The sequence below is a fragment of the Catharus ustulatus genome, chromosome 3 (genome assembly GCF_009819885.2).
Source record: "Catharus ustulatus isolate bCatUst1 chromosome 3, bCatUst1.pri.v2, whole genome shotgun sequence".
Taxonomy (NCBI): domain Eukaryota; kingdom Metazoa; phylum Chordata; class Aves; order Passeriformes; family Turdidae; genus Catharus; species Catharus ustulatus.
The window spans coordinates 54,747,362-54,762,311 of NC_046223.1; the positions used below are offsets into that span (position 1 = coordinate 54,747,362).

Consider the following 14,950-nt stretch of genomic DNA (forward strand, 5'->3'; position numbering starts at 1 on the left):
AAACAGTAAGAGCCAGAGACCTGGTGCTGAGACCACCTGGCACCAGCTCCACATGTTTAAATGCTCATCATCTCCTTCCCTTTTTCCCCACAATCAGTTTGGTTATATCCAAATTCCTTACCTGGAACACAGTTTGGTAGATATTATCCCTCATGTGCATCCTAGTGTTTGTTGCTTGTTAGTATATGCTAGTACTGAGCTCACAGGTTGCCCGTGAAATATTTATTTATACACACAGACATAAAGATCTGAAGTCAATTCATACCTGTACAGATTTGCCATGTCATTCTTTAGCATTCTCCTGTGCACTGACATTTTACCAAGGCACTACCCAGCTGTCACAAACACCCACCAGCTGGAACCCGGAAAGTTCCCTCAGCACTGGTACTGTCTCCAGGCCACTGACACATCTCCAAGTGAGAAGACAAATGTCTATCCCACTAACATGAGCAAGCATCACAGGACTCAGCACAGCACAAGCAGTACAATACTAAGAAGACCAGGGACAGATGGTAGGGATGACTGCTCGCTGCACAGAAGACAGCTGAGAACACAAGGAAGTACAGAACTGCGGAATTATTCAAGTTGCAGGAGACCTGTAATGATCAATTAGCCCAGAGTCTTGCTGAATGCAGGACCTTTAATAGCATTACCCAGGGCACTGTCAAGCTGTATCTCAAATACTTCCAGTGAGGGTAACTCCACCACTTCCCTGGGCAGCCTATTCCAATGCCCCTTGCATCCACAACCATCTCCCCTGAAGCAACTTGTGGGCATCGCCTCTTGTCCTGTCACAGTGCATGCCTGAAGAAAGGCTGCTTCCAACTCCTTTTCCATAACCACCATTTTTGTACTGAAAGACCATGGCTAGATCCCTTGAGCCTTCTCTTTGAGCAGAGCACACCCAACTCCTGTAGCCTCTACTCAGGTGGCAGCTTCTCTAACACCCTAATCATTAGGGGGAACATGAGAAAGGCACTGTTGCTGAGCTGAAAAAAAAGAAAAATTAAACTGCCAGGACATAAAATTACTAAAACAGACAAACATCTAAGTACAGTTGAGGAGTCTTGACCATGATCCCTTTGCAGTCATCCTGCCCTCTGCTTTCTTTAATATTTCACTCTTAATAACAGTTTTGCCTGTTATATACAATACAATCAGGTATATTACCTTCCTTATTTTAGAGTTCTTTCTGTATCTAAATTTAATGCCCTGAAATTTACATTTTGCAAAAAAAAAAAAAAATTCAAAAAATGCATTTTAACAAATAACTTGATCTTCACATACAATTGCTATCTTCCATTAAGCCACTGATGGTTTTATATTTATTAACTAATTGCAGTTGTCAATGAAAAAAACCCCAATCCTGTTTTCCTTTTTCCTCTAAGGAAAAACTCAAAAATGATAAAATGTCTGAAATTTCCCTCTCTTACATTACACAATGTGCAGCTGGGCAGCCCTTGGATGTAATGGTAAAAAAAAGGCAGCTGAGGCACTGGAGGGACTCCAAAAGAAAGCATGTAGATCAGATCAATAAGCAGAAAAAAATGTGCTTAATGCTTCAGATAACTTAAACTGGAGCGAGAGAGTGAGCAGCAACCTTCTGTGGTAGTTACAACAAGTATAAGTATATTGTATAAGTATATAAGTATACAATATGCAATGTAGAATATGCAATATAAGTATATAAGTATATTATCTGTTAAGATGGACAAATAATAGTGGTAAGGCAGGAGATTTGGATGTGACTGGGATAATGGTGCCTTGGACACACAGGAGTTAAATTCACAAAATGATTAAAAAATCCCAAGCACATCACTCTGTAGTAATCCGGGATGGTATTTGTGCCAAAGATAGATAAAACATTTTAGACAGAATTGCAATTTTAAATCTCAATGAACCAGTCTGTTCTTATACTCGGGCCAGATTTTTACAATTTTACTCACATTAAGTCATGCTTTACTCCAAGAATAATCCCGTTGATTATAATGGTAATATTGTTCCACAGATGTCTCGGAAGAAACACAAATGTAAAAGCAGACTTTATACTTCAGATAAAAGACATCAATCATGAGTACATCTGGGAATCCAATAAAAACATATGGTACAAAAAATCACTGTGGTGATTTTCATGATGATGGAAATGTACTTACAGAGCAGGTCTGTGGACATGTTTACAGATCAGGCAAAGGAAACCTACACAAAATAAATGAAAAAAGAATTATCAGTTTTCTGAACTAGGACTACTCATGTTTATATCTCATGCTAATAATCATATGCATAGTCTTTTAATTCTTTAGGAAATAAGGAGAAAATATCTACAGAAATTTAAAAAGGAAGAACTTCAGTTTGTAGAGGAAAAGAAAAACTGATTCCACATAATGTCATAAACAATGTAAACTGATAATGTTAATGTAATGCATTTTAACTAAGAGCAGTTTACTGTATTCCATATCTATATTAACTTTTATTATTACTTATTTTCCAGCTGTGCCCAGGTGGCCAAGAAGGCCAATGGCATCCTGGCCTGGATCAGCAATGGTGTGGCTAGCAGCAGCAGGGCAGTGATTGTGCCCCTGTCCTGGGCACTGATGAGTGCAAATCCTGTGTCCAGTTCTGGGCCTCTCACTACAGGAAGGACACTGAGGGGCTGGAGTGAGTCCAGAGAAGGGCAACAGAGTTGGTGAAGGGTCTGGAGCACAAGGCTGATGAGGAGCAGCTGAGGGACCTGGGGGTGTTTAGGCTAAAGAAAAGGAAGCTCAGGGGGACCTTATGACTCTCTACAACAACCTCAAAGGAGGTTGTATCCAGGTGGGATGAGTCTCTTTTCCCAAGTAAGAAGAGATAGGACAAGAGGAAATGGCCTCAAGTTGTGCCAGGAGAGGTTTAGGCTGGATATTACGAAAAAAGTCTTCATCCAAAGAGTTGGCAAGCACTGGAACAGACTGCCATGGGAAGTGTCCCCATTCCTGTGGATATTTTAAAAACATTTAGATATGGTGCTTAGAGACATGGCAGTGCTGGGTTAATGGTTGGACTGATGACCTGAAGGGTCTTTTTCAACCCAAACTATTCTATGATTTTATGAAAACTTGACTCTGATGAAGACAACAGTATTTTGTTGCTGACTGAAAAGGATAAAAAAAAATCTTAATTTTTAAAAATACAATGATAGTTAGTAAGATACTTTGAAATTAATTGGAGCTGGTTGCAAGAACTGAGTTGTGCTGTGAGAAAGCAGAAGTTAAGGGACCCACATGCCAGAGGAACATCAGTGAGTTCTCTTTCCAGATAAAAACAGGCTGACAGCAGGCTTCCTAAGCAGCATGTGCCCTAGTCTGATTTCCATCATCCAGAAAACACTTTATTTCTGAAAAAAATCTACTCTGCAATTTGACACTATTCTGGATGAGAGCAAGACTCTTGTCTATAGTGTTCATTTCTAAAAATACAGCCTTGCAGAGGGAACAGTGGACTTTAATGGCATCCATATGTGACTGTACACGCATCAGCCTTTGTCATCCCCAGAAAACAGAAGGCTGCATGTTATCACTGTCAAAGAAGTGCCATCAACTAATAGAGATTTCATTTCCCCCACTGAATAACTAGATTCATGATAAAATTATTTAATTGTGCTGGCATTCAATCTGCAGGGCAATTACCTGGTAAACCACCACAACACAAGCTCTTCCCTCCCATATGGTTTGAGTCATTAGTACACCTTCATTGTCACACATCTGGTCTGCAGCACTCTCCAGTCATGAGAAAGTGCAGCCTCAGTCCATGCCCTCCCTGGACCCCATACATCCTCCATCCAGCCCTGTTACAGTGACACTGTGGTCCATGAACACCCCAGTTAAGGTTTGGTTCAGTTGTTCTGTGATGTCACTTTGGAGGTAAATCACCGAAGCATTTTTCTCCACAGGTGACTGATGCCTGAGAAATTTTTCCCCTGTACAATTCTATGACAAAACAGTGTTAGCAACAGCAACCCCAAGTGCCCAAGTTCAGCCCTTGGGAAGGGCACAGAAACTACAGACCGTGCCTCACGTGCCTCTCTGTGAGGGCATCCCAGTCACTGCAACACAACCCACTTGCATGACAGAACAACAGCAGGTGCACCACCACAAGGAACTGCTCCTCTTCCAACAGCTGGTTCAGACAGAGTGAGGATAAATACAACAAAGTGTGTTTGCAGGGGCAGGAGAGTTTAAGTAGAACTAAAAGCTCCTTTATAAGCCATGCCAGCTCTTACCTGCAGTTATCCTCAAACATGGATGCAGAACTGCCTGTCATCCTAGCTGCACAAAATCATACCATAAATCCATCTCCTTCTTCAAGGGTACAAGGGCACCCTTGTATAGTGTATTGCCCCCTGCCACACAGAGCTGTGGCAGCCACATATACTGTGCCAAGCAGGCACAGTGCCTGGCAGTTTCTGGCCACACTCAGGTGGCTGGCCATGTGCCACATTAACCTGTAAACAAAGTGCTGTAGGCATATTGGCCAAATTTGCTGTGCTGCCCACACAGTCAAAAGTTGTTTGCAGTTGCTTCTAAGTATCCTCTGTTCTCAAGAATGGGCAGAAGAGGAGGAGAAGCTGAGTAGGGGATGTTTCCCATACATGCACATTGTACCCTTGAAAATGTGAGGCAAAGCATAATGAGGTTTTTACAGGCTTTCAGGTATTAGATTGAAGAAGACTTGATGGGTTAAGTATAATAGATGGTTAACAGTCAAGAGATAGCAAAGCAGTGATTACAGGCATTTTGAATGATGAAAAGTTCAATGCTTTGTGGTGGTGGAAAGTGGTTTGCACCCGTTAGAGGAAGTGGGGATGAGTTCTGCACTGCCTAGAAGGACATGTCATAGTGTACAGTAAATTCACGAATACAAGCCGCACTGAGTATAAGCCGCATCTCTGGGTGTTGGCAAATATTTCGGTTTTTGTCCATAGATAAGCCGCACACGAATATAAGCCGCTCTGTCGTTCGCAGCGAGGACCCGCGTGCAATTAGTAACAGAACCACGGGAGGGCGGGGTTTACTGGCTGAGCTAAGGCTGTGCAGGCTCGGCCCGCTAGGGGTCGCTGACGGGGCCAGGTGGCCCAGCCCGGTGCTGCCGCTCGGGGCCGGCCGCCGCTGCCCCTGGGCTCGGTCACCCCGGGTCGGCGCTGCCCCGCGGTGGCAGGCAGGGACGGAGCTTCCCCCGCTCCTACGGCAGCGGCGGCGGGCGGGGACGGAGCTTTCCCGCGCCCGTGGCGCCGGCGGCGGGCGCGGACAAAGCACCCCGCCTCCTCCCCGAGCCGCGGCAATGGCGGCGCGGGGCTCCCGCCGGCTCCCCGAGATGCGGTAATGGCGGCGCGCACTTCCCCCCCCCTCCCCGGGCTTTTACTGGCCGGTGCTTGGCTCGGCACTCTGGCTGGCACGTCTGGGGTTGTAAATGTCAGAAAATTATTAATATATTAGCCGCACCCGACTATTAGCCGCACTTCCGGGTTGCCACCAAAATTTTTGTCAAATTGCTGCGGCTTGTATTCGTGAAATTACTGTATATTGTGTAGGAGCCAGGATTTTAGGGTTTGGGTTATTTTCAATTGCTCCACTATTGCAAAATTTCACAGGGTATGCATTTTATGTTTGATAAAATATTGTCATGGTACACTGTGGGCATGTATGACTCAGAGCAGATACATATGATGGTGGTGGGACTGCCCTGAGATGTCCAGAGTCCACAGGGGGAAAGGCAACTCCTGTTACCTTCTCTGTTCTGGTGCAGAAGACAGTAATGAAAACAGGCAGCAGTTTCCAGGTATGGCTCATGAGGACGACCTACAATGAGGATTAAGGTCACCGCTACACCAGAGGAAAGGTGACTTCCTCAAGGAAATGCAGAGCAAGGAAAACCAGCCTGCACAGGACCTACAGGGCTGCTCATGATGCACAAGACATCCATGAAGGCTGCCAGCAATGGCCTCAATAACTTCCTTGCTTACCAGTGGGTCACACGGGGAGGCAGCAAGAAGGGCAGCAAAGACTCCACCTTCTACAGCTGCTGCAGGTCACTGCAGAGTTCTAGGAAGATGACAAGGTTTTACGAAAAAGCACTTGTCTCTCTGGCCTTGAAGCTCATCTTTACAAGAGACAGCAAACCCCACGGCAAGGGAAGCCAGGAAACTATGTGAGGGACCTTTGCTACATAAGGTTACAACTTTGCTCAAGTTGTAAGTTCAGACAACTGCCCGCATGGAACACCCAAGGATTCTCATGTGGGTTCATGTGACAGAGCTCTTCCACTGACCTCTCTCTCAGAAGATGTACATCTATCTTCCCTGACATCATGCCAGGGAAAGCCAAGGGAAAAGCAGGGAAGAGACATAAGTGGCAGCAACAGGAAAAGCTTTCACACTGCGGGTGACGCCCTTGTGCTTGCAACATGATGCCATCTGTAGATAACAAGAGAACACAATGCCTGCAAAAGAGACCTATGCCATGCAGAGACAAAGACCTGGATCAGAGCTTCTGAATTATGAACCCACTGTGTGTTGAAACATGGCTGTTCTGAACCAGTCAGCTTCTGCCCCCCACCAAGTCCTCAGGGTTTATTACAGAATTCCTTACATTGCTTTCCATATCAAAATTATATCCAAAAAAAAAAATGACAACAGTCAATGCAGGCATACTCTTTGTAGTGATCTGACATTATACAGCCCCAAATGCAACTCCATTTCATGCTGCCCACCAAAGAGGCACATTAGTTAACCAGTCATCAAAAGACTAATCTCATGATGTGAAGCTATCTGCCTTACTCATGCAGCTGAAAAGGGACACTGCTATTCCTTGGATACTCAGAAGAATGCCCAGCACGACTCATTTATACATTCACATCAGTCTCATGTAAGTGATATTATTATCTAAGTACCTCTTAACATATTTTAACTAAGTAAAGGTAAAACACAGGTAAATGTATTTTTTCAAGACATCTATGGTAAGTAATAGAGTTGCAGATGTCTAAAATACACAAGCAAAGATGTGACAGGAAAACCACACTTAACCTACTTACACTGAGATTAAATCAGGAAGGACTCTCTCTCCACCACCACAGAAATCAGTTGCTGGGGTTTAACTTTTCAGCACACCTGATGACTCAAGTTGCCATCCCTCAGAAGAAAACACCTTCAGGAGACAACTCATCTATCACACAGCATTAGCATCCACTAGTGTCCCTACTTGTGTTCTTTTGGCTACTGCTAGTGCTTGTGCTGGGCTAACTGCTGACATAGTTTCTCTTCTCCCAAATTCATGAGCAGGAAAGAAAATCATAATTATGTAGAAATAACTTAAGATTAACAGAGTACTAACAGGGAAAAATTAATATGCACAGCCAAAATCTTCATCTAAAGAAACCTACGCAGATTTTCTGAAGTTTGTGTTAGTTCCACATGTTTGTCCTACCTCCATATCAGGATTTAGTGCATGCTAAGTGCATCTCATCAAACATATGATTTGTTTGATGTCACTGATCAACAGTGATATTCTGTGCATTTTTAATCTACCACATGTAGAGTTCCTCGCTGGCAAAATAGATTAAATTATAAATCACTTTATTTAGAAGATAAAATAGTATAATTTGTATTTTTACAATTATTTGGGGTTTTTTTTCAAGTCCTGGTATTATTTTATAATTACGAAAGAGAAAAACTGTTTTACCATGATCTTTTTCTTTATGCATAGGATTCTACATCTTTCCCTTAATTAAGCAAAAAAGCTTGTGCAGTACAACACATGAAAGCTTGTGTCTACTACCCAGAAATCTGGCTCACTAATAATGCAGAAGTTCTCTACATAAGTGTTATTTGAGAATGTAAAAATAAGGAAAACCCAAAATTATAAATGTAATGTCTTTCTCTTTTACAAAGGACCATGCAGAGGTAAAAGAACTGTACAAAATCGTAAGTCAGACTGTGAGTGGACAAAAGTAATGTTCTCAAGCATGTTTTCTCTGATGTATTTTACTACGGATATTTTGTATACCTTCATGATAATGTTTTAAATTATGTTTACAGACACACAAACACTCTACAAATACATAAGCTGGTCCCACTGCTGAAGGAAACTTGATATACACATCTCCACAGATTAAATGCAGTATGCAAGTAACCAAGAGCCCTGTCAGTTCCCAGTGATGTCAAGAGTCATCCTATTGAAGATTTTTGGATCCCTTGGCTAATATTTCAGCAAAGCTACACCGAGCATTAAATCTTGATACATAAAAAAGTCCTGCCTTACCATTCCCTCTACCAACCAACCAATACTCTAACCTCACTCAACATGTAGCATCAGTAAATATGGTCCACACACAGGCACCTAATCTATCCAAGTCTGTTTTCAGTTTAAAGCCAAAAAAGGCCCAATTTTCATTAAAAGTAATTACATCTTATATCCTGTGCCCTGAGACCAGAAACACAAAGACCAACAAATCCCACTCCATGTTTCAAAGCAAATTCTTCCTGTTCTGAAATATGGCACTGTCTCTCACCACATTTTCCCAGCCTGTAGCACTTGACACTGGTCTATTTTGGTCAGCAAAAGACCTGTGGCAGACCAGGCATCAAACACAAGTCTTTGCCCACCTCCAGTGCCCTGATAACAAGAAAAGCTATTATATAGCATTTTTAAAAAGAGATAGTAACAAAAGGGAGACAAACTCCTAGGGAAAGATACCAAACAGCATTGCATGCCAGCCTGCCTTACTGCTCTTGTTGTTTGCCTTTGCAAAGCACTCAGAATTTTGACTGCAATCCAGCAAAACTATTCTGCATTTCCCATGTTTTCCCACCATTGACTTGCAGGGAACTTATTTGTACACATGAAGACAAACCTACACTTCATATTTTGCTGGGTCAGGATCAAGGCACCAATCATCTTTCTGGATCCTTATTTTCTTATGGGAATTGGATAAAATGAGCTAAAAAAAAAATCTTTTAAGTGTGAGCTTCAGAAAGCCTCAAGACCCAGGAACATTCCTAAAATAATTTGCATTCCACAGCAGCAGGGCAAAACCATTTCCATTTCAATAAGCCCTTTGGAGAGGACTCTGGTCTACTGGCTGAAACTCAAGACTGAATCCCAGCACAAAATAAGCACCAAACCCACTTGTACAAGGTCACGTGAAAAAGCACTTTTTCCTATCCTCCCTCAATACTTTGGCTAAACTCTTTTTCATCACTTCAAGCCTGCATCCCAACACTTATTTCAAGAAGGGCATTGCCACTCCTCTGCTGGACAGACAGGTAAGCAGGGAGATTTCCTGTCCCTTTCCTGTATCATCCTCAAGCAGCTGTCCCCAAAGAGTCAACAAGTCTGTGGCTTTAAAAAAGGTTTGACAAAAACCTGGGTTTTAACACTCACTTCTTTCATAAGTTTGATATAAATAACATGCACTAGCAGCTGAAAACTTTCCAAATGTGGTGAGCAAAACCCACAGCGGAGACAGACAAACAGACAAGTTCCCACACGGTGCAACAGTCACTCACTCCTGTGACTGGAGAGGGGGACACACATTTAACCAGTACTTTGGCAACGTCAGTAAATTTCAGGAAATCATAAAAACAGATTTGTCATCTACAAGCCAACACCTTACCTCACACATCTTGCTTAGATTATGGTAATCGAAAACCTCCCATCCTCAAAATGTTCACAAACTTGCACATTATCTATGACATATGCAACCTAAGCACTATTGCAATAAGGTGATGCAGTGTGTAATGTTCCTGCTGTATTATAAAAACACTTCTATTCAAATCATTTGGTCAAATTCCACTTCTCAGTTTTGCTCACTCTCATACGCTTCTAGCAGTTATAAATTTCAATGCTGTGAAATGACTACTTCGTTCAGAAATATGTAAAAGTGAGGAAGTTTTACCTGAAAAAGGATTTTGGGTCAGGAATACTGGTATTTTTTAGTTATTTTAGATGCAAAGTGCTGCTCTTCACAGTGATTCCAAGGGGTTTAGCATCTTAGTCTCTTTAGTTGCTTTATACATAAATTATGTATCAAAGCATAATTAATGCTCTTCCACAATTTGCCTCACTGTTTGTTAACAGCTTCTTGGCTACTAGAAATGTTTTCTTTTTCCTCTTCACTCCCAAAGGCCTCATACTTCAGAGGTTTGCTTGAGCTGCCTGAAGTAGGCAATGGTAACACGAATACATCCTTATAACTCTGAAACATAAGCAAAGTTTTCACTAAGGACTTAACACTCGAGGCAGAGAGACAGAAGGAGCTGACTTGTTTTAATTAACGCTACAAGACTTATACTGGGTAACAGTTGCCTGTCACATCGCTCCATTTGTTTGCTACAACGTGCAAGCTCAGATTTCCTTTGGACAGCAGCTGGACCTGTCAATGGCAAACTCGGCAGCAATATCACTCACATCCTTTCCCTCCTGTTCACACATGTGGACTGGCTGGAGTGTGATACTGCATGGAAAATGGAAGCTACCACTTCATACAGTACAGAGGCAAGAGATAACTATTAGAACTAATTTACTGAAATCAGCCATCACATTAATTGTCAGGGGCTGATTCTATTGGAACAAAACTCTAACTTGAGGGGTGATTACTTATTGCCTTTTCCTAAAAGGTATATTTGTTTTAGAGTTTATATTTTCATAATAGTGCCTAGAATGCCTATGGTGCGCAACTCTAGTAATCTCTAAATCCTCCAAGTGGCCCATTATATGCTTTAATAATGAAAGCTCCACATATTCCTAAATATTACTTCGTTGTTTGCTTCATTTTTCCTTTGGTTATCAAGCCATTTAATGACTCCAAAACTCTGAAAATTGTGGGTCACAGATTATTGTTGAATAAAAGTAGACATAGATGCAGACTATTCATATTCAGCTCAGTAACTTGTTTCTCAGATAAAGGAGAGATAAAATGTTGCTCCCCACTGTCAACTAAAGATTAATTGAACCTCTTGTACTCTCATACTGACAACATGTAACACGACTTATAACTGGACTTGTGCTTTTCCGAGGTCTGGACTGGAATTGCATGGTATGCAAACCTGTTTGGGATTCTGTGCCACTTCTTGCACATTACCCAAACAAGAAGCCAAAAAAATGTGGCATTACATGCACAGTATTCATGCCTGTTTAAAGTTTCATCCTGCAGGGCAATGTTGTTCTACTGTTTTGTCCAGCAAAACTGAAACTTGAATAAATTAAAGAAGACTGTCTCTTCTCTACACAAGGTTCTTTTTTTCAGTGAAAGAGAACAAGAAAGGAATTACGAGAATAGGGTAACAAGGTCAATGATGTAGAGACTGGTAAAGGAAAAGCCACTACCTCCACAGAATGACAAAAACAACTTAAAATCAAGTCACCATTAATTCCCCCGTCAATACCAAATAAAGAGCTTGGAATACAGTGCACCACAGATTAATGAATGCCAAGTGCAGGCTGATATAAAATACACCTTGTATTTCAGCAGTTTGGCATTTTTATTGCAGTCACTTGTTTGTATGCCAATTTTTCAGACAGCCTTGGAACCTGATTAACTTTTCCATGTGCTCTAGCAGCAGAGTCAAAGAATACCATTTCTTCATTTAAAAGTGATCCTGACAGAAAAGTTACAATAATGTAGAAAAAACAAGCTAAGTGATCTCTAACCTTCTATTAAAATTCACCAAGAAGTCACTTGTCTTCATTTCTTCACCCAGTTGCATGACCTCTTCAACTCCAACTCTGACTTTTGAAACATCCATTCAGTATGGTTCTGTGAGTTAATGAAAAATAACCCGAAACAACTCAGATGTTTGGCATTTGCACCCCAAATTACCAGAAGGCTGGTTTAGTAATTTATAAAAACCATAAAAATTTATGAACATATTCAGTCAGACATTTATACAGCATGTGAGGTCTGCAAGTAGAAGAACTTAGGGTTATCTAAAAGTGCCCACTATCAAATACTTGGATGTTTTCTGTCAACAGTGACCAAAGTGTATTTCACTTGTTGTACCATGACATTCTAATCACCAACATTAACTACAATCTTAATAACAAACTAACAGATTTCTAATAAGTGGTCGCTAATGACTTGCTAACCATATTCACATTGGGAGAATCCATATGATTCAAGAGTCAGTGCTCTGCTGGGACAAACTGAAGGCACAGGTCACACTCTCCACAATTATGCTGTCTTAAGTTCTTTGGTAAACTTTGTGGATTCAACTTTTGAAGAATATCCTTGTCAAAATACATGATGTTAAAATCAAAATTTACTGCAATTTCAGATTCTGGGACCCAAATATATTATTAAAAGTATGATAGCAACCATAACACCTAAGCAGATGTGCAACAATTTTTGCTATCAGGCTGGAATTTAATATAAAAAAATATAACCTGACTAAGGGTCCTTGTAAATCAGGTGATTACTTAATAAATTTACAAAGTTGTCAGTGTAAATCACTGACCACAAAGATTATGCAGACTTATACAGTCTCAAAAATTAGTGAATTTGACAAGTAAAAATTTTCAAAGCAATATGTCCTGCCGGTATTTTTACAGATCAGAAAAAGACACTCATTCTACATTGTTTTCAATTATTTAATGAAATGCTTTTCTAACTTGGGCAAAAAATACTTAAAACTTTCTTATTTATATTCTCTGTTTTCCATTAATTTAAGAAGTCCATATTAATTTTAGTAATGTCTTACTTTTTAATTATTTTATAATTCTGAAATTTTTGATTTTGATAAAAGTGGTGTGAAAAATTCATCAAAAATCAGATAATTTTGTTTTTGAAAGGACTGAGAGCACAACCCATTCTCAATCAGGTCACTTTGATAACCTCTAACATTGTAATATACACTCTGCAACTCAGTATTTCATCTTTGCTAGAGATCTAAAAATCTGTAAATATTTGGCTGTATGGGTCCTGAAGCCTGCAAAGTCTTGAAGTGCTCTGAGATTCAGGCATAAACACAGACAAATAGCTGAGACAATAAGAACAACTTCAAGGGGAAAAAATAATTTCAAGTCTTATCTCTTCTATTAGAGTAAGACAAAGGGTGGAAAGCAATTTAATTTCCCATTTATCCTTGTTTTGTTTTCTATCTTGTCAATCTCTCTGTTTTGGCCAGGGCAGCTTTTCTCCTTTTCATTCAATAAATGCCTAAAAATTAGGATGCATTTTTATTAGCCAAAACCCTCCACAGACTCCGTGAAAAATCTGTATAGCAAATTCAATTATTAAAAAGGGAGACAATTCCTTCTATCACTTACACTAAGAGCATTTCAGAGAGAACAGCATGTAAATGTTCACAAGTCAAGTAAAGATGATTTCCAAGTGTGAAAATTATTCTTGTCCCTGGCAGCTGCTATGTGAGAAGTAATAAGGTCCAGAAGCCTTGCTGGGCACAACCAGTGACAAGAATATCATTATGATCCATCTGCAACCCCCAAGAGACACAAAATGCCTCGCCAATCTTTTGTCCTAAACAAAACTAGAAATCCAAAGTAACATGTTTCCAAGCCAGGACATAGTCAGTGTCACAACAAGAACACCTCCCTGACCCCCTCAAATGGTTTCAAATATGGGCAAGCTGAGAATACCTTTCAGAATTACAGAATTTTATAGTAAATGTGTTTGCTTTGCCTGCATATTTAATCGCTTTGTGAGGAAAGGAGTGTTAGGTTTGTAAAAACAAGTGAGTCACGAACAAGTCAAAATATTTCCAGTAAACTTACTTTTGCCTGAATACCCTGAGTTAACTGAAACCAAAACATTTTGCAGACTTGTATCAGTTTCACAGGCTTGTGATGAATTTGTGCTCCAGGCTGTGCTACATTTTGCTGAAATTGTTAGTTACAGAATCACAGAATCAACTAGGCAAGAAAAGACCTCTGATCATAGAGTGCAACATGACCAATCACCACCATGTCCACTAGACCATGTCAGTAAGTGCCACATCCAGCCTTCCATTAAACACCTCCTGGCACTCTACCACCTCCCTTGGCAGTCCACACCAATGTTTAATCACCTTTTCTGTGAAAAATTTCTTCCAAATGTCTAACCTAAAACTCCTGCAAGCCATCTTGAGACAATGTCCTCTTGTCCTGTTGCTGGTTGCCTGGGAGAAGAGACCAACGTCACTGGGCTACTGCCTCCTTTCAGGCAGCTGTAGAGAGTCAGGTCTCCCCTGAACCTCCTTTTGTCCAAGCTAAACACCCCCAGCTCCCTCAGCTGCTCTTCCTAAGATTTGTGTTCCAGACTCTTCACCAGCTCTGCTGCCCTTCTCTGGACAAGAGAAGTTTCATTCCCCTTCATCTGGGGTCTAACAGCCTAACTGTGGAAATCCTCACCTGACACATTTTTTCTTACTTTCATTGGCATCCACCACTGAGGACGAACACTGAGTGATCAATTTCCAGTGCCTGGCAGCACTGGGATGAGGAGGGCTATCTGGCTCCCAAGTTTACAGGAAGCAAATGATGCATCTATTCAGGATACCTCATGTGCTAGTTTTCAAATTACTCTTCCACTGAAAGAGGGAGGAGTGGTTTTGTCATAGTGCATTTGGACTCATTCTGGCCAGCAGCCCTGGTCTTTTCTTGGATGAGCCCTGAGAATACAAAAACATAGTGTTTCAGCAGGCAAATCATCTGCTGTTCTTTCTCACTGTGAGAGGCATTAAGTCACTTGCCTAATTAATACAGGTGATTGCTAAGATACCTAAGTGCAGTTGAAGCAGAAAAAGATTATGTTACATCTTCTTGGTTTGTCTTTATCACTTTAAAAGGGTTTAATGTCTTTTCTTTACTCAATGATACAGCACATAAAAAAGAAAAAACCAGAAGCCAGAAAGCATCCTAGAACGTGTATGGAACATTTCTGGAGCATTACAAAGGTTGCCTCTATGCACAGAAAGTTAAGCTGGTTG

General features: G+C 41.0%; 1 protein-coding gene across 4 annotated transcripts in view; it reads right to left on the bottom strand.

Annotated features, from left to right (window-relative positions):
• The window catches only part of PLAGL1 (PLAG1 like zinc finger 1), a 45,843-nt gene that overhangs the window by 25,469 nt on the left and 5,424 nt on the right, over positions 1 to 14,950 (bottom strand). The window contains exons 1-2 of one of the 4 annotated variants that reach the window (XM_033056327.1): positions 11,679 to 11,718; positions 2,154 to 2,196 (exon numbers count right to left, since the gene is read on the bottom strand). The exons of 1 other annotated variant lie outside the window; for it this stretch is intronic. In XM_033056327.1, the coding sequence (XP_032912218.1) occupies positions 2,154 to 2,172 (19 nt within the window). In that variant the 5' untranslated portion in view covers positions 2,173 to 2,196; positions 11,679 to 11,718. Of the gene's footprint in view, positions 1 to 1,946; positions 1,990 to 2,153; positions 2,197 to 11,678; positions 11,719 to 14,950 lie in introns of those variants that run through there. 2 more of the 4 variants (XM_033056326.1, XM_033056331.1) reach the window with 2 other exon arrangements.